The sequence below is a fragment of the Podarcis liolepis genome, assembly GCF_965112155.1.
Source record: "Podarcis liolepis genome assembly, chromosome: 3".
NCBI lineage: Eukaryota > Metazoa > Chordata > Lepidosauria > Squamata > Lacertidae > Podarcis > Podarcis liolepis.
Window position 1 is genome coordinate 57587427 of NC_139557.1, and position 21018 is coordinate 57608444.

Below are 21018 nucleotides of genomic sequence, written 5' to 3' on the forward strand. Positions count from 1 at the left end.
GAGGAATTAGCAGCGGCATTATACCAAATGCTATCGCATATATTTACAAGTGATTCGATAACACAAATGCCCAAAGAACACATTTGGAGTCTTCATCCTTCATTTTGCAACACAGCACAACCTCAGGTAGAAAGACAGCCAATAGGATTTATCTGATCATCACAAAAAGAACCATATTTATTCTTTTATTTTTTGCAGGATTCCTATTAAATGCCCTTTCTTTGATCAAAAGCAATAAAACGCCTAGAAATTTCAAGGGGAAACTCAATTATTCTTGGGTGTACGTACATTGCTCTCTGAACTAAAAATATTTCTGGGTTAATCTGCTGCCTCTATTAGCATGTTTTCTAGGAATCACTTCAAAGCATGCTAATTACCACATTGAGATGAAATTAATCATAAAGCAGCTTTCGGCCATGGGGGTCTGCTGAAGCATTCAAGAAACGCTTTATAGTTGCCAGATATGGAAATTTTAAAAGGTGTCACTTGTAGTTGATATGAATCATTTATCACAATAATCTGCCATTACTGGAAGCTATAAAACCTGAATACACAGGCAGCATTATATGCAATACCAGATGTGAGCTACAATTAAATACTCCAAGCTCACTTAAAAATGTTCTGAAATATAGGGATAGTGTGATATATTTTGGATAAAAAATATATTTTAAATACCTTCTTCATAGCTTCATAGTCCATACAAGTGTACTTCATTGTTGGCCTATTTTTCATACTTAACATCCTGATGCTCCAAAAGAGTCAAATAAGGAGGTGATGGAATACTGCATGAACACTCAGGAGTATTCTCTCTCTCTTTCTTTTTCTCTATCTCTCTACATATATATATGAGGTTTACATAAACACAATAAAATACAATGGCATTTAATAAAATTTCCTTTAAAATAGATAAAAATGAGGTTAAAAACAAAATTATGTAGCACTAATAAAATTTAGCAGTGTTTAAAAAAATTAAGTCTACATCTCCTTCGAATATCTTAAAGATTATCTTGGACTGTGAGTACTCCTCACTATACATTCATTATATGATCAGTTCCTTATTCAACATGCATTGTATCTATTGGAGAATGAGGATCTTAAGTTTTCAAAACTGACCAGTAGTGAGATACAACTATCTGAGCTGCAACTATGAAAAGAAGTTCAATCACAAATCAGATATTTATAATGTTGCCAGGATTTTTAGTATGCTGCAAGCATTAGTAAATTACTCATCAGTAAATCTCATTTCTTAATCCTTCACAGGTTTATAAAGTTTTGAAGTAGCTTCCTCTCGCTCCTGTCCAGTGATGTTCCACAAATACTGGAGAACTTAACTGAATTCACATTCTGACATGGAAGTAAAATAACAAGGAAATTATTGCCTGGACAGAGTAGCCACCTTTTGACGAAGGAATCAGCAGGCCACCAGTGCAAGCAGTAAAACTGAAGTCATAGAGGTATATTGTACCTGACTGACAAAAACAGACCAGGATTTCTTAAAATAAGCAGTACTAGTGAACGTAGTAAAACTAATTACTCTAAGAACACTGGCACATTTGAAAATAAAAGTAATGCTTTATGAGGGGATCATAAAAACTAGGAATAGTAGCAATAATGTGAACGTTTTCAAGAAAGGCAAGCCACACATTAATGATAATGGATTAGCAAAATATCAATCGTTTTGGCATGTAGGAGGAGAGAATTATATTTTGTAAGGTAAAGTACAGTTTGTCACTTTGCATCCCCCCTACATCCCCCCCCCCCAAATTCTTACATCAAACATGATATTATTATGAACTCTAGAGAAGGGCTTGCTAATATTTTGGGGTCTGTGAACCCATTTACAAACTGAATAAACTGCAGTGGGCACCATACACATGCCACAACTCTCTTCTATATCCCCCCAAATCCACCTGACACAATTGGACTTGAAAAAAGCCATTTGTTGCCTAAGGAAGGCTTCTTTGAAGCATAAATTCAGCTGAGGGACAGGTGGAGGATGGGACCCTGCAGGCTCCAAGGCATGGGAGTGAGGGATGGAATATCAGGACGAGGGATGGAAGTACTATCTACACAGTAGTAATAAAAACAGCTTGACTACTTTTTTCCAGTTGGAGAACAAGTGGTTATGGAAAATAAATACAGTACAGGTAAACACTCTGTTTCTTCATTTTAACAAGCAAATATTTTGACAAACATGATCTGTCTATAACCGTGTGTGTGTGAAAATATATATGTGAAAACAGAAAAGCTCAGTCTCCTTCTTTCAGCACAAGCCACTCAATTTTACCTCAGGCCTTGTTCAACATTCCTTTGAAGTAAACTAGCAGCAATACAGTAGCTGCAAATGACATCTAAACAACACACAGGGTGATAAAAACTAAAGCCCCCCCCCCCTTGTGCCTTTCATACAACTATATCCCTAGGTGGTTTATAATAAACTGCTATGCGATACTGCTATTTTTCAGAAAATAGTCACTTGGAACATTTTTTTTAACTGAATCTTGAGTGAGTGTGAATCCCAGGTTTATGCCTTCACAAAAATGTTTTGGAGAGTGTGCAATTTAGGACAATGACAGACCAGCTTAGGCCATCTAGGACAGGGATGAGAAACCTTTGGCCCTTCAAATGTTGCTGGACTACAAATCACATCATCCCTGACTATTGGCAATGCTTGCTAAGGTTGGTGGAAATTGGAGTTCAACCGGATGTGGAAGGCCACGGGTAGATTTCCAACCTCTTGATCTAAGATTTCATAGAAAGGCAACTGTCCAAGTAACTATGATGCGGCTTAAACTCAACACCATTCCATTCCATTCCAGCTATCACTATAATGTTTCTTTTGTTTAGTAAATAGCCATGGCCATGACTCTCTCTCATTATGCAGACTTGGGCCAAAGTGTTGACAGATAAACTAAATTGTTCAATATGTTTCTAGAAGATGAGCAAAAACAGGGAAATGTCTTTCTTCTTCCCTCCCCTGGTTGGAAGTTTGTATCTAGGGGTGCATGCAGGAGTCTGGCAGTCCTCGAAATGTGTCTGAAAGACACACAGAAGACTTGCTCACTATATTAAGGTATTGGTGTTTCCCTTGGAAATCTGATGGGGAGCAATATCTGTTGGTGTTCATGCCAAGGACCTTCTGCCATCCAACGTATATTGTAAAATCATGTATGACAGAACTCATGTCCTATACAACTTGGGACGTAAGTACCTAAAAGGGCACCCCCCCCCCAGTATCGACCATCTCAGGTCCTACAATCAGTAGGTGGTTGATGGTGGTTCAACTGGCTGCTGCCTGGTTGCACTGATGCATGTCAGGACCTTTTTGGTGGTGGTTCCCCATTTGTGAAACGTCTTCCCTGGTAAGGTGCACCAGTCTCTGTCATAAATGTTAAAGAGAAAGTTAAAAACATTTCTGTTTGTGCAGGCATTTGGTAGTTGGAAGAGACATTCCTGACCATATTTTGGGGGGTGGGAACATTCCAGCTGTGAGTGGGACTGATGTCAGTTGTGGGCTTGGCCAGACCTGAAACTGAACAGTGTGCACCCAGCTTTCTCGCTCTCTGTTTCTGTCTCTCTCCTTTTTCTTTCTCTCTTCCCTTGCTCTTGCTTAAAAAAAATAAATAACTGTCCTGGCCATTCACACAAAATCAGGCCGAGGGCTGTATTTGCCCCTGGGGCCACAGGTGACCCACTGTGCTGTAGAGGCTCAGGTGCTCTAATGGACTGGGAACATAAGAACATAAGAGGAGCCTGGTGGATCAGGCCTATTGCCCATCTAGTCCAGCATCCTTTACTCACAGTGGCCAATGAGATGCCTGTGGGAAACCCACAAGCATGATCTGAGCACAACAGCACTGCCCCCTTTTGTGCTTTCCAGCAACTGGTATTCAGAAGCCTACTGCCAGAATGCCAGACGCGCTAGAAATAAAGAGGCGCCATACAAGATATTTCACTAGGGAAGGAAGAATCATTTCCCCCTTATATTTCGAATCCATACAGTGCAATCTTACTCATACTTACTGAGAAGTCCCATTTTGTCCAGTAGAACTTACTTCATTGGAAGTGTGCTTAGGATTGTGGCCTTACTGCTATTACTGACTTGCTGCAAAAATAAATTACTAATGAAATGACTGAAGTCTTTCCGACTTTCGGCTCACCGCCTACAAACCGATCAGTGGTTCCACTTACATGGTTATATAAATCTAGCATAACCACTTCCAAGTGCTTCCAAGAAACTAGATAAGCAGAAGGTTTCTAGATACAGTATGTCGGCCACATGTGTGAAATCATTTCCTGCACATTTGACACATTAATGGGGGCTTTTAAACCAATACATCATGCATGGATGGTACTTAATGTTCCATTTGCTGCCCCGAGCATAGTGTCCAAATGTGTTAAAATAAAAGAAGCAGCAGGTGGCATACGTTGTCTGAAAAATAGCTTAGCATCCGAACATTTTAGTCAATGAGAGACCATTCTTCATATAGACCAGTCTTAAATAGCAGATTTGCCTGACTTTATATATTTGTTGCTGAGCAATGTATTTTATTTCTATCCAGCAATCTAAAAGCTAGATATCTATCTGGCCAAAGCCAAGAATGAACTAAAATTAAATCAAAGCCATTACATTTCCAAAGCAACTGTTATCAGCTATACAGCAAAACTCTACATCCATGTCTGAGTGTATTTGAAAAGCCTGATAAGAAGAACTTGTTTATATTTGAGATTATGTTGTTGGGATGAAATCAAGGTTATCAAACATACATTTAGGGTTATTGTGGTGGTGGTTGGTTGGGAAGAGGTATGGTTACAGTTATTTTGTTTTCAACTGGATCTTAATTGAATATTTTCCAGGCAAATTCAATCTAAAACTGTCTGTTTGGAGCTCTAAAAATACAGTAAGCTATACATTTTAACATATAAATACAAATGTATATTTTCAATGCGATTGCAGTGATTTGCTGCAATTCACAAGCACTCCTGTATACTTAGGCTATCCTATTCCCTGTAATGGAAGTTGTAGCACTAGATGCATCTCTCTTTCTGCGCTGGAAACTGCCCTGCAGTTACTGGGAAACCCCACTTGTGCAGAAGCTCCAGAAGTGCACACGATGGACCATAAGAAAGGATCTTGATCTAAGCATTTGTTTCCCAATTAGATGCAGACTGACTGGATAAATTGTGATAGAGAAGGTGCTATTGTCCTGCCTTTGTCTGAGGATACTAGTGGCTTCCTAAGAACTTTCAGCGCCCTTAACAAATAACAGTTCCCAGGATTCTTTGGGGGAAGTCATGGCTGTTTAAACTGGTATAATACCACTCTAAATATACAGTGCAGATGGGGCCTCTGTCTTCATTTACAGAACCACCATTTTTAATCAACAATAAGGATACTCAACACATCATAGCTATGTAAAAATGATTGCCTAGAACATTAGAAAAAAATAAGATTAGAAATATACCTGATTACTTTTTAAAATTGTAGTGATTTTTGCCTTGTTAATTTTTGTATTAATTTTGTATGTGTTAATTAATAAAACATAGCAACATCCAGAAAGCTATTGCATATGACTCAAAGCAAGATGAGCAAATAGAAAGCCATTTCATTCAAATATTTTTATGAAAGAAACTATCTGTTATGTGACATTGACCTGTGTTTCTATTTTGCAGTGTTTACTGCTGCTTAGCTTAGAAAATCTTTAACTAAAAAGGAATGAGTATTACTTCCCATTACTCCAAGTTACACAAATGGATCCCTGTATACTAGTGTTGCATGTAGAACCCTAAAGCTGCACAATTTACAGTCAAGATGAATTCCCATAATGTATTATCTATTCAATGCTGAGCTGGGCAAGTGTATTGGCAAGGCAGCGATGGCAATGGCTCACCTCTCTGAAATGGTTTCACCTCTCTGGAGAATGAGATGCTAATGTTCAATAACAAGATGAAGGTCTACCAGGCTGGCGTGTTGAGCACACTGCTTTATGGAAGTGACTTGTGGGCAACTTACAAGCATCAGGAGCGACACCTCAATGCCCAGAAGATTTTAGGCAGGATGCTATTTCAAATAAGGATGTGCTCTCCCAAGCCCACATTCCCAGGATGTTCATATTCCTGTCTTAGTGACGTCTCTGCTGGCTTGGTCATGTCCATGATGTCCAAGATTCCCAAGAATGTGCTCTACATGGAGCTGGCTTCAGGCACCAGGCCCATAGGCAGGCCAACTTTGCATTACAGAGATGTCTGCACACATGACACGAAGGCTGGAAACATCAGCCCTGCCCTGTGGGAATCTCTTGCAGATGACCACAGTGCCTGGAGACAGACAGGTTGTGTATGTATAGCCGAGATCAGAGGAGGAATGACCGTTGGGAGGTGAGCAGAGGGAAGAAATGCCATGGTGCACCTGCTGGAGCTAACTGGATGCCTTCATCTGCCCCAGCTGCAACCAAGCATCTCTCTCCCATATCGGTCTCTACAGCCACAGCAGGTGCTGCAACCTTCCAACAGTTTATCTCACTGCCAGAGGCACACTCCTCCATTGTCTTCCAATGCCAACAACAACAGTCTATTTGATAATTGCCACTATTGCTTTGTAAGTTGAAACTAAGGTCTTAGGTCTCCTACCAAGTCATGCACTTGCTTAACAGTTCAAAGCAAGCAGCGGGTTGCTTTATCACCACACGAGCTGAATGTAAGACCTTGCCCCAAGTAACAAAAGGATATAAAGAAGCCACTTGCTCAGGCAACGTCTCATTAAAGTCAACAGGAGTACATCTGCTGAGGGTCTTCTCTGACATCTGTAAAATTTCAAAACTAAATGAAGTTTTGAGTTTGCAACAGGAGAAAGGATCTGTCTGATATTCTTTTGATCCAAAAGGGAACAAATACCTGCTGATGTTTTTTTATATTTGCAGTGGGCTTGATTGCTTTCTGCTAGGACATTGCAGCAGAATCGTTAAGAATTCTGTTATAAGTGTAGTGCAGCCTTTACTGTGCCCATTAGCCATCACAGAAGAAGAATATGCAATAATTATGGTTTTCAGTATATTATATCCCAAGCTGTCTCATTAAACCCACAAACATGCTTTGATCAGGGGGGAAAACATTATGAAAGATGTTCATTCTATGCCACAAGACTAGCTCTTCAGATCCTGCCTATCACATCTTTCCTGATTGTGTGCATCTCTATGCACAAACAGGGGGGAGTTCAATGCTAATCTAAAATCATTGTTTGTTCATTAGTGACTATTTAACTCAATTTTGGAGTGTACTGTCACATTGTACACAATAATTTGCCAAAATGTGTATTTTATGTGTACTTCAGAACTTTCACACAAGAGCAAATATGACTAAAATGGTTTCTACTGGCCCATTTTAGCAAGGGGTGTCATACATACCGGTAATTAGAAGTGCACTCTCTTAAGTGCTCAACCACATATATTTATTGCAATTATTTTCAAGAACATCTGCACATACCGCTAAGCCAATCATTATACAACACTTCATAGAACTTAATAGCTCCAAGTCATCAAAAAGAAAAAATGGAGGATGGCGCTGCATGAAAAGGAAGAGAACTACAATTCCAGCTGCCTAAAACTGGGCACACATTGAAATAATCACATAATTAAGAATGCAATGGAATACCTTCCATTTATCTCTAACAACTTATGTTGTTTCCATTGATCTCTCAAAGATGAGACATTATCAAATTCATCAGTACATGGCTTAACATGCAAGAGCTTCAAAGGGACAAATTTCACATAGGACAAAATGGCGGAATTGTGGTTTGAACCACAAATTCTGCACCTGTGGTTTGGATTAATGCACATTAAAATGCAAAGTAAGCATAATTTCCTCCACTAGCTACTTGAAGGTACACATGAGTAGTTTTTAAGACCTCTCTAGTCCTTTTCAGGCACAGAAAAGCATATGTGGGGGCTCAAACTGGATAGGGATGTGCCCATCCTACTACCCAGTTTGAGTCCATATATGGATGAATAGAGCTTCTGGAAAATTCAAATGTACAGGGACACAGATCTGAGCTTTACAGTTCAAAAGGATTGTGTGATTCATCTCTTGCTGAGCAGTAGGGATTCAGGCTGCTGAGGACTGACTTACATGTTTGAAAGTTCCATCAGTACTTGCATGCTAACTTGAGGTTTGAAGTGGTACAGTCCAGCAGGACTTGCCAGAGTCTGGAAATGGAATGGTTAACTCTTTGTAGTCCTTGATAAGATTTGGTAGTTTTGTCCGAAGTTAGTAACTTGCTTCTAAATATTTGCAACCCAAAAATTATGTGGGTCATCACTGGGATTTTTGGGTTATCACCTAGGTACCAATTTCCACTGAGAGGTGGTGTGTGTGTGTGTCTCTGTGTGTGAGAGAAACACTAGTATTTTGTTGTGTTGTGTGTGTGTGTGTGTGTGTGTGTGTGTGTGTGTAGCATTCCTATATCTGAAAGCTAGACAATGCCAGAAAACATCAAATGAGGAAAGCTTTGCAGGTACAGGGGAAGGAGTGTGAAGGAATGGAGGTGATAAGAGTGCTAAGGGCTAGTTGTGAAGTAAGGATGAATCAGTCAGCAGTCCACAAGCTAAAACTCAAAAGGTAAGAGCATCAGTAAAAACAGATAGCCAAAATAAAAATTATGCCTTTTGTTGTTATTTGTTATCTCAAAACTTCAAATACCGCAAAGGCCTTAGCCCAGTCTCCATTTCATGCTGAGCACTGTAAGATATCCCTAATCATCAACTGAACTCCTTGATCTCCCTTCCTCATAAACCACTTGCTTTGGAATATAGTGATATTTAATAGGAAGAAAGCAATAACATAGGCAAATAGAAAAGCCCAAAGGAGAGTAATGGATATTTAGCCACAAGGGGTCACCAACATTTCTTTTGTGAACAAAATCAAATCTATTAACATAACGAAAGTTACATGAGACTTTAAAGAGGTCCTTTCTCCGCAAAACATCAAGAAGTTTAAAAATTGTCACAGGACTTTTTAAAATGTGTCTATAAAGCAGAGTAACAAAGGCCAACTTGCGAGAGAATGGCTTGGCCTTTTCTCCTCATTTCCCATGTATCGGTGCCCTTTTGAAAGCTGCAGAGATTGGCATTTCAACATCACAGTATTGATGACAATATGCCTGCTGTCATGCTATGCAAAAAGGCAGCAGGGAATGCAAACACAGGCTTGTCTCTGAAGCCTGTTCTGTGCTCAGGTGGCAATATGGTTGATCAGATATAGCCAATGATAGCCATGTATCTCCAGGTCGTAGGACTTGTTAGGCCTAAGCTACGTAAACTGCACCATGTGATAAAGCCATCCTTGGACCACACCACTTCAGACTACAGCTCATGTTAATGAATGCACCCTAGTTGTGGTTGTTATTTTTGTTAAAGTTCAACACTGGGGCTTTAAACCAGTCCCATAACAAACTGTTATCCATTTGTTTTGGTATTCTCTTCTTGTAATATGACCAGAAAGCACTCACTTAAGAAGATGGAAGAGATCTTTGAGCTCATGTAGTCCAATCCCAAGGTCACAACAGGATTTATAATGCAGGTTGCAACTACTGCATCCCAGACAGATGGCTGTCTAGAGTGAAGGAAAGCCCACTATCTCCCAAGGCAGTATGTTCCGCTGTCAGACAGCTCTTACCATTAGGAAGTTTCGTTCAATATTCAGCCCAAATCTGCTTGCCTGTGATTTCCACCTATTGGTTCTAACCCTGCCCTCTGAAGCAACAGAGGACAAGTCTACTCAATCAAAGAGTCAGGCTTTTGACAGTCGCTTAGCACTCCAACAGCTGTGAAACAATCTGCCATCTAGACTAGCCTGTGCAACTATCACGCCATGCCCAAAGGAAAAGAAGGCTGGTCTATGTGGATTTTCAAATAGGGTTGTGCCAGATATTTGTTTTGCCGGTTATGTTTGTTTAAACAAGGCTTCCAAGTCAACAACAGAATTGTCTGGTGTTGTGATCGCTGTGTGTTTCCTCCAGACCAATTAGACCATGTTTTTGCATTATTGAAGGTCAGAGGATTAATGTGTTTTATCTACATGAACATTTTAAAAAGCTAATTAACAATCCTCGGGTTCATTTTGTGTTGAAGAGTGAAACATTCAGTATTAGTTTACACTGCAGGAAATGAGAGCGAATAGAACGAAGACTGGAATAGAGTAAATACGAATGCAAATACGTCTCGCATTTAGAGGGATTTGGTTCAGTGATGCACCATGGATGAAAGAGCCCTATTTCTGAATTGGCAGAAATCTAAATATGTATTTGGCAATTAGAGGAACCTTTTAATGAGCCTGCAAAACAGTGACCTTTAAATACAGAAAACCAGAAGGCTGTATACAGAGAGGTTTTGAAAGGGTGTTGGCAAACCATTTTCTTTTCTTTAAAAAAATATATATTTTAGGTGACTGCCTGTCAAAATAGTCTTATATTTTCCAAGGAAAGATGGCTAATGTATGAAATGCAAGAACTCATAGAAGCAACCAGCATATGTGAAATTTGGCAGGGCGGATAGCAGAAGAGGAGCAAGAAAGCTGTTATAATTGACTCCTGTCTTCACATATCTCAACCTTGGGAAAGAAATCAGTATTTTCTAACTGAGCGCCATCTCTTTCCTTTCATAGATTTTCTGTCTGTAGATGTCTCTGCCTTCTCAAAGCTAGTCTGTAACAACTTATGCTTTCCTCCCCTCACTTATATGAAAGATCTTTCCTGCTTATTTCCCCATCTGTTCCCCCAGCAGAGTCTCCCCACTTCGCTCTTTACCTCCTTTGACCCCTATCTAGTATTCCAAGTCCAACACACTCCTGTGTTTGTGCCCTGGAAATTCAAAACCTCCTCCATTCCTTCCATCACACAGGCTTCGGTTACTGCTAGTTTTTGCTTTGATAATAGTGCACAATCAATATTAAAGAGAACTCCTGCCAAGGGAGGCATTAGGGTAAAAAGTCTCCACAAAGAGACACAGCATCGCCTTCCTTTAGTTTTTTCCTTTAGCACAGATGTTGAACTGAAGGAGGTCCTCCTTTCAGCAAGCTGCATTTTTATTATTTTATTATCAGGTTCTGCCTGCAAAATGCTATATGAGGGATTAAAACAAAAGAAAACAACTGGGGAATCGGTAGATATTTGTGAATGCAAGTGATATATATTTCATCAGTCCCACATTCAATCATTCATTCTCTCTCATCCTCCTCCCAATAAAGCACAAAGGCTGCACACCTACACACACTTACTCACGAGTAAGCCTCACTGAAATTAGTGGGTGTAACACAGAGCGAATAAACACACTATTTAAAGACTTGAGGCATTACCTATAAAAGCAACTTAAACACATGAGGAAGCCAGTGGAGATGAGTGTGAAAGATCCTAGGGATGTAGGACAATTCCAACAAAGATGGGAAATTAAGCAGAAATTCCTGGAGTTTCCAGGTTCATCTGTGATCAGAAATGGGAATCAACTGAGCAAATACAATTGGTGTTTGTTCACATCATTGGCTTTTAGAAGTTCACAAATGATGCATACTTAATGGACGTTTAGACGTTTCCTTTATATTTAATTATATATTTAGATTTTTATTTAAATAAGTGTAAATTGTGTAATGGGTGTTGCATAGCTGACAGCATGACAGAAACATACTATTTGGCAGATTATTATCTGATGTATAATTTGACAGAAACCAAGCTGCAACAGAATGGAAACAGTGCTGACAAATACAGGTTGGAACAGAAATCACTGCCTTCTAACACCCCTACTAGCTCCTTTTGCATCCAGGGAGGCTACCTGAATATTTTAGAACCCTGGAAAACTTACAGGAGCCTCCACAAATGCAATAAGCTCCCTACTTCAGAAAGCCACTCTCCACAAGTTATAATAATAATAATAATAATAATAATAATAATAATAATAATAATAATAATAATAATATATTTGTACCCTGCCCATCTGGCTGGGTCTCCCCAGCCACTCTGGGCGGCTTCCAACAAATAGTAAAAAATATATTAAAATGTCACACATTAAAAACTTCCCTAAACAGGGATGCCTTTAGATGTCTTCTAAATGTCAGGTGGTTGTTTATCTTTTTGACATCTGCTGGGAGGGCGTTTCACAGGGCGGGCGTCACTACTGAGAAGGCCCTCTGCCTGGTTCCCTGTAGCTGCACTTCTCACAATGAGGGAACTGCCAGAAGGCCCTGGGCACTGGACCTCAGTGTCCGGGCAGAATGATGGGGGTGGAGACGCTCCTTCAGGTATACTGGACTGAGGCCATTTAGGGCAACTGAAATGATGACAAAAGGGAGAGGAGCTAGTGTGCTTCTCCCCATTGCCTTGCTATTGAGACCGCCTTGATTCAATCTTATTCCCTATGCTACTTAACATCTATATGTTATTTTTGTGCTTTTATATTGTAAACCACCCTGTGATCTTCAGATGAAGGGTGGTATAGAAATTTAAGTGACAATGTTAATAATAAAAATAAGATGATGAAGAAGAAGAGGATGAAGCCACTGGTCTGTCACTAAGGGATTTGGGGGATGAGGTATTATTAATATGTGGGCTCTAATCCCCTCCATCTGAATCAGATGTAGAAATAGAGTGTAGACAGTATTGGGCAAGGTGAGCCAATGGTCTCATTAGGCTCAGTTTAAAGCAGCTTTCTATGTTCCTATATTCCTAACTCTTCTTTATATAAGTTGTGTGCAGATGACTCAATGGGGACAAATCAATGTGCATGTGTCTGAGACCATGCCCTTGGCCTCCTCCACAGCCTCCATAATTAGATTTGATCTTCTCCACAGACCCCCAAATTGATTTACCAGCATGAGTTGACTGCACCGGATAATATGTGCTGATTTAATGGGCAAAGTTTCTTTCCTTTGGCAAAATCTTTTCAACAACCCATGATAAATAAATAAAAACTGTTAAACATACAAAAAAATATATTCTGGAATATGTACCACAGACTCACAATTTGAATTCAGCTTTAAGTGCTTGGCTTATAATAAATATAGTAATGATAATAATAAGTGGGATGGCATCTGCGAAGGGGAAAAAATGGCAATTGCACCATCCATTGCACTCACCTTGGGAGAGTATCTGGCAGTGCATGGAGAGTATTCAGTGGCACAGGTATGAGCAATCAGAGGTTCTGAGTCTGTTTTGACTATACACAATTTTGGCTTTAACCCCCATGCAAGTTGAGAGTTGACTGTATATCAGCCATTAAACACACATACAAAGTATCAGTCCCAACAAATACTTTGATTTAGCAACTGTTGCGAAAAGCCACAGGCCATGACACAATTAGAGTGTGGACAATGGCCTAACAAATAGACAAACCTTATTCCAACTAAGACGCTTCACTCTGGCTACTCTGTTATCCTTATATAACCCTTCCATCTTGATTGGGTCACATCTTACCATGTCCCCCACTCTTACGATTAGTAGTTCTTTCATCTCTGTCTGCCTTTCTAATATATACACCAGGAGATGTCAAATTCCCCAGGTCTAAGTCATATAAGCACAACAGAATGTTGGGACAGTGGGGTGAAGTATTGATAACCAATGGGGGGGGGGGAGAGAGAGAGAGAGAGAGAGAGAGAGAGAGAGAGAGAGAGAGAGAATATCTTTGTATTCAAATCATTGAGAAAACAATGACCTCTGGTTTTGAACTGGTCCACAACCAAAGGGATGTAAACAAATAATTATTTAGCAGTGCTGCCCTCCAAGGGGCATGCACCAGAATAAGACAAGCACTGAAGAAGTTTTAACGAGCTTCTAAGGTGAAATTCCTGTCAGAAGCAGCGTTTATACTTCTGTGTTTGACAGATTGCGTTCCTTTGTTTTTAGCAAAATGCTGCAAATAAAAACCAACAATTTATCTAAAAGAATCCCACAAACCATCTCAGGAAATGAGACCTAGTTGCTATGACCACACATTAAAAAGTGCAGTTTGTACTGCATTATCTGAAGGGTAAATGTGGCAAGAATTATTGCTGTATCAAATCAACAAAACAGAGATAATTTATTTAAAGTGTGACATATATGCAGCATGTGTACCTAGAAAATATATATATATATATATATACTACAGTTTATTAAATTAAGAAAAACACAGATCTGTAGGGGTGGCTTATATTGTGTTATGGCAGATTCTTTTGGAAAGTGAGTCATAAACTGTTAGTAACTAGACAGATGAATATTTTTACTTCGTATTGCATAATTCTCTTCAAGTGGAATATGAAGGGCGAAAACTGCATTCTTATATAATATGCAGTCTTAAATACAATAAATTGTGAAATGTTGATTGTGATGATCCATTTTAAAAAGGCAGTACAGAATTGGAAAGGTACATTTTCTAAGTACTCATTTGAAAAAAAATATTGTGAAGCAGATTAGAGAAACAAACTAATACACCACTTCTACATCTAATTAACTATGAAAACTCATGCCATCGTAGGCAAGTGATCCTGAGCACATGTACTAAGGAGTAAGGCTCCATGAGGAAAGTAGTGCCTACTTTTGATTAAAGGTGTCTGGGATTTCTCTGTTGCTGCTTTCACAGAACACACAGAAGTAACTTTTGAATTTTGGGTACCTATTTAATGGTATTTTTATCCCACTACTTTCATTCAGATTTTCCTGGGAAGTTGCCAATCTGCCACAGCCTCATGGGAGAACCATGGGACGCAGCTACACTCAGTTAATTAATGTATATTGTTATAACTGCATTAAAAAACTTGTGACACCAGATAGCGCTGTGGAGCAGTCAAAATTAGCCTATGGGATTTTATATTATGAGCTTTATGACGTATCTTCCTGTAACTTTTTTTTAAAAATACAGTACATGTCTAGATTCAGCCAAGGTCTTTCACTTTGAGCAAGGGCCTATTATTCCTTTTTCAGACTTGTGCCTTTCAGAAGCACATAGATGTGTGCATTGGTTAGATGTGGCTGAAACAGCTAGATAGTAGCACTTGCATTTAATATAGCTGTTTTCTGTATTCAGTTCATTGACTGCTATTTGTATGGATTATAGTAAAATGCATTCTCCATGTCATTTTTGTTAAGAACTCTTATTATTTATGGCACCACAGTGTTTTGCTTCTTGCTGCTAGACTTACATAATTCCCAGTATAATATTTCTAGAAAGTCTCAACGAAAACATTACTATTTATTGATGTGAGCGTGCATTTAGAAAGGCAATCCAAAGGGATGATTCACAACTAATTCATAGGTGGGTACAACTGTTGGAATCAAGAGACCAAGCTGTGGCCTTTGCATGGTTCCCTAGTGAGGCTGTTCCAAAGTCAACAGTTTGATGAATGCAGCTTAGTAAGTAAGCATTATAGTCCCCGGCATACTTTTCAAAGATATTTTAATCATGGGGAGGGAGGATCTCTGTACCAAGTGATTCTGCATAGGCCAGACTGAAATGGTTCACTGGGAACTTTTCCAGTGAATTTGGGAGATTCAGGGATGGATAAAACGTCTAGAAGGAAATGGGATTGTTTTGAAGAACCACTTCAAACTGCTGCAATCAGCAACCAGGTAGGCTGTCATATTTTCCCAGCAGAGGCAGTTTCAGCGTAGCACTACTGGTTCCATCGCACTGGGCAATGTGCTGCAGGGGGTGCCACAACAATACTGTAGAACAGAGTGTGAGAGGTGGGGGGGGGGGTTGCCAAATGTTGCCAAATTTTAGCACCATACAGGGTGCTGCTGAAATTCGAGAGCCCAAAGTCCACCACTACTTCCAGAATGCTTCACATGCAACAACACTCTGTCATAATGTGGCATCACTAACTCAGGTACTGTTAGAGAAAATAGATGGTGGCTGTCACTGTTACCCAGGAAGTCTTTTTGGACAATTCTGTAAGGTTAGGAGAGAGTTCTGTTTCTAGATTTCAACAACAGCCTTTATGATTTTTAGCAGGATAAGGGTTAAATGGCTGTAGCAATGGTTTCAGTGGCATTTGTTTTTAGTGCTAATGTATTTTAAATGTTCCAGGTAACATCCAGCTGCATGGTTTTCAAATACTACATTTTGAGAGGCCTGAGCCTTTGTTGAGTTAAAACTCCAAATAAATGGAAGAACAAACAGCTCACAGTGCTAAACTCCTTTGCATGTAAATAAATATACTTCCCCCGCTTAATGAAACTTAAATCTGGGTAAATCATGTCTAATACTGAAGCTTATTATTGCTTAAGTGCAAGCACACTGTCATTTTTATTTTAGTTTTTTGCTTGTAAATCACAGCCATAGGCTTAGTAGCTATGGAGAGGCTGAATTAATTTGTCACGATTTTGGACTGGTGTGGAAAAAAAGAGCTTCAGTTCCACACAGGCAAACCAATTTTTATATATGCCTAGTAGCCATATTGTTATAAATTATATTATACTATAATATCTACATATGACATTTACATAATGTTACAAAAGCCATTTCTCAATTAATTTTTTTGCCTTCTGGAATTTAAAATGCACTTTCAATAACATCCTTCTTTGTGCAACGAGCATGAGCTTATATCAACATATTGTAATGACTGGGAATGAATTTGTGTAGACACTCCCCAAATCTCCATCAGCTGCTGCAGGTATGAATGGCTTCCCCATTTCTTGCAATACTGAAGGTAGCTCTGTGCATATTTTTTTTTTGGGGGGGGGGATACACATAGGAGGCTGACTCCAATTCTGCACTGAACAAGGAAGTTCTTAAGAATGCAAGAACTCTGCTGGTTCAGACCAGAGCCTATCTAGTTCATCATTCTGTTACCACAGTGGCCAACCAGTTGTCTATGAGAAGTCCGCAATCAGTACATGAACACACTAAAACTGCCCTGCTTGTGTTGCCCAGCAACTGCTTTTTGGAGACATGCTGCTTCTAATATAGTACTGGAGATTAATAGTAGCTAGTGGCTGTTGATAGCCTTATTCTTCCTGAATGTATCTGAACCTCTTCCACAACCATCTGAGTTGGTGGCCATTACAACATCCTGAAGTAGCAGAAGGAGCAACTGATGCAGTACTGCTGAATTTTTATCTTAGCTGAGAACATCTACTTTGGGGGGATTTAGATCCAGTCCTGAGATGACTTTTTACACACATAAATTGAATTAGACTATGAAACCTTTGCTTTGGCAACTCACTCAAGGAAGGTAACACCAGTTTACCCCCCAAAACTTGCTGATTGGAAGATTGGAGGTTCGAATCCGCATGATGGGGTGAATTCCTGTTGCTCTGTCCCAGCTTCTGTCAACCTAGCAGTTCGAAAGCACACCAGTGCAACTAGATAAATAGGTACTGCTGCAGCAGGAAGGTAAACAGCGTTTCCGTGCGCTCTGGCTTGCGCCACGGTGTTCCGTTGTGCCAGAAGCAGTTTAGTCATGCTGGCCACATGACCCAGAAAGCTGTCTGTGAACAAATGCTGGTACCCTCAGCCTGAAGCGAGATGAGCGCCACACCCCCAAGTTGCCTTTGACTGGACTTAACTGTCCAGGGGTCCTTTACCTTTTAAATCTGTGAGCACAAACATTCACATCTATTTCCTTCTGTTCATTAGGTAACTATGTATGTTGGTTGGTATTGTGCTCATAGTTATTCTTACGTAGGACTTGGCTTTTATGCTCATTATTTCATCTAAAGAACTGCCTGCATATGTCACTCTCCTAATAGAAATTTTCAACTGACACCTAGAAGTTATTTGTTTTACTGATTGCAAGCCTAAGCAGACCTGCTCTGTAGATGTAGAGGGTGTAGCAATTTTAAAATATTTAATACTATAAAACAAAATAAAGAACATATTAAAATGCAGATTAGCTATAAAGCAGAAAACTAGATAAAAGTGAGAAGCATTTCTGTCAAAAACACTGAATTCATAACATTAAAAAAATCAGAATTTAATGAGCCCATAATTTACATACCTACCTAATTTAAACTTTTAATGTCTAAAAATGTACACATATAATAATGGGATTTCAGAGAAGAGAGTGACAGATTGATATTTCTTACCTGCTTTTTTAACTTCGGGGACAGCTGTCTTCTCAGGAGCTTTCTTTCTTTCCTCTTTTTTTTCTAAAAAATAATTAAAAGGAAGCCATTTTCTATGCTAGAAATATGAATCACACACTTCAATGTGCATTCAACCAAGCACAAGGAAGAAAATGTGACATTCTCTGATCTAAATAGCTTCTCCCCAACTATTTTAGTTTCCTAGTCATAGAACAAGGTTCCCAATCCAGATCCCTCTGGGTCAAACTAGGGCCCTATCTGCACTATATATTTAAAGCAGTATCATACCACTTTAAATAATCATGGCTTCTGCCAAAGGAGCCCAGGAACTGTAGTTTGTTATGGGTTCCCAGAGTTGTTATGATTAGGAGACCCTTCTCCCCTCAGAGCCTCAGTTCTCAGATTTCCTTGGAAAGGGGGTCAATTTTTAAACCACTCTGTAAATCAGTGGCGTAGCGTGGGGGGTGCAGGGGGGGGCCCGGCCACACCGGGCGCAAATCCACGGGTTAGGGGGCGCAAATTACTTGCCTTGCCCCGGGTGCTGACAACCCACACTACGCCACTGCTGTAAATTGTAGCTCTGTAAAGGGAATAAGGGTCTCCAGACAACTCTCACCACCCTTAACATACTATAGTTCCCAGAATTCTTTGGGGGAGCCATGACTTGTGTGGTACTGCTCTAACTACAGAGTGCTACATGGGGCCTAGATATCAGGGCACTTTGGGCAGGAGGTGGGCAAACTGGGGAGGCTCTGAAAACGCCTTGGTCCTTGGAGAGGCTTACACCCTTTATTCATTTTGGGTGGACCAGATAATAAAAATTCTCCCTTAGGTCCCTCTCCATTCATTCTCTTTCCCACCCTCCCAGTCCTTTTCTGATAGACGGGGAGGAGGGCAAAGAGGCGGTCATCACTATGGGTTAGATGTGCAGCACATTTTTCAGTCCATCCCCCAATACAGGCACAAAGGGCTTCAAACACAATCAGAAACCCAGGCTTGTGCCCTGCTGATGGGAGCATATTCAATATAATGCGTGGGTACATTAAGCATTGAGAGGTTTCATCTACGCTCATCCAGGCTGCCCTTTTCGCTTTAAAAAAACAGATTTCTACCCCCTGATTTATATATGATTGGGCAGACCCAGTTTAAATAAATTATTCTGCTGCCATCTTGCCTAGTTTGACTTTAAGTGTGCCTCAGCACACACATGAAGAAGGTGGGCATCCCTTATAGCAATCCCTCATCCTTATTTGATGACAATGAAATTAAGAGGACACTTTATTAATTTGGAATATCGGAATGATAAAATGGAGAGTACAAAGGTGTACAAGGCAAGACATTAGGCCAAATGTCATGAAATGGGAACTGAAGAAGAACAGAGGCTCGGAGACTCTGAATTTGGGGCTGATATCTTTTGTCATTCCGTAAGGGAAAATGAAGGTTATAACATAGCTAGGAACAGTTTAACTAGCAGAGCTACCTTTAGCGGGATCCTGGAATATTCCCCAGAAAGTAGTATTGTACCTCATTTGATATATGTCTATACAGTACCAATATTTGCATGGCAGAGAAGTAACACCCCCACTATTTTGTCCACAAAAACAGCTGACTGGGCTTCTTCAACAAAAAAAGGGGACAGAAATCACTCAACAAACATGACTTTTCTGTGCAAGCAAGAATATATCGTACAGCAGGGGTCAGCATACTTTTTCAGCAGGGGGCCGGTCCACTGTCCCTTAGACCTTGTGGGGGGCTGGACTATATTTTTTTGGGGGAGGGGAATGACCTAGGAGCACCACGAGCCCCGATGGCTGCTTACTTGTATCTTGCGAGCAGCAGGCACTGGCAGCAGGGGCTGGCGGCAGCGGCGGAGGAGGAACGATGAGCGGCACACAAAAGGGCTCCGGAGAGGGGCTGCTTAAAATGGTGGCCGCTCAAGCACTGCTGCTGCTGGCACCAACAAAGCGCAGCCCCCTTCCTCCTCTAGGCAGGGCAGGGAGAAGCCAGGAGGAGGGAGGGAGGAGGCACTGCCACCGCTGCTGAGGGAGGGAGTGGGAAAGAATGTGCGTGCTGGTGATTCACGTGGCAATTCCCAGACCGTCCGCAAGCCGGATCCAGAAGGCAATTGGGCCTGATCTGGCCTGCGGTCCTTAGTTTGCTGACCCATGTCGTACAGTATGCTATTGCTGTCGTGAACACACCCACCCCAACTATAACTGGTTGAATAATATAATATAAAACAAGCACCTTCAAATAGCCCACCTTTTGGTTTAATTTCAGAAACAACCTTCTTCTCATGGGTTACCACCTCCTTTTCTTTTTCTACTTCTAAGAGACAAATAAAAAGATGGCTTTGTGTCATAAGGACCCCATGTACCATTTTTTGTTTCATAAAAGTTAGACAAATACGTCATAGGAGCAAAGGGGATGGAGTGTGTGTGTGTGTGTGTGTGTGTGTGTGTGTGTGTGTGTGACAGAGAGAGAGAGAGAGAGAGAGAGAGAGAGAGAGAGAGAGAGAGAGCGCGCTTCTGTATTCCACCCCAAGGCTCACTGGTGCTCATGCATATGTAGTGCTAAACCATGGTTTCTTGTTGCATCTTGGTTCCAAGTAATGTGTTTGTTTATTTTGAAATGTATATCCTGCTTTTCTTTATAAAACAAATGCAAAACAGCTTACAAAAAAGTTTGTAGAATACATAAAGCCCAGTAAAACAGTCCAAATCACTCAATATTTAAAGGCCTTAATGCCGGGTAGATGTACAGTACATTACCAGGCAAAACTACACAATTAGGTCAGCACTATACCCAAATTGCTTCCACATGCTTCATTCTTTATGGGTGAAATTCAGCTGTGTCGATTCAGCAGAATCGACATCATCGTCAGAGCAAATTCCCTCCCCAGCCTCACTGTGTACCCCAAAATCTGCCCCAGAGGGCTTGAGGGAGCTATGGAGAAGATTTGGGGCATGGGGCTA

General features: G+C 40.3%; 1 protein-coding gene across 1 annotated transcript in view; it reads right to left on the reverse strand.

Annotated features, from left to right (window-relative positions):
• TRDN (triadin) overlaps positions 1-21018 on the reverse strand; it is a 169204-nt gene that overhangs the window by 49426 nt on the left and 98760 nt on the right. The window contains exons 18-19 of the mRNA XM_083497781.1: positions 20306-20371; positions 18044-18106 (exon numbers count right to left, since the gene is read on the reverse strand). Coding sequence (XP_083353907.1) covers positions 18044-18106; positions 20306-20371 — 129 coding nt within the window. The remainder of the gene's footprint in view (positions 1-18043; positions 18107-20305; positions 20372-21018) is intronic.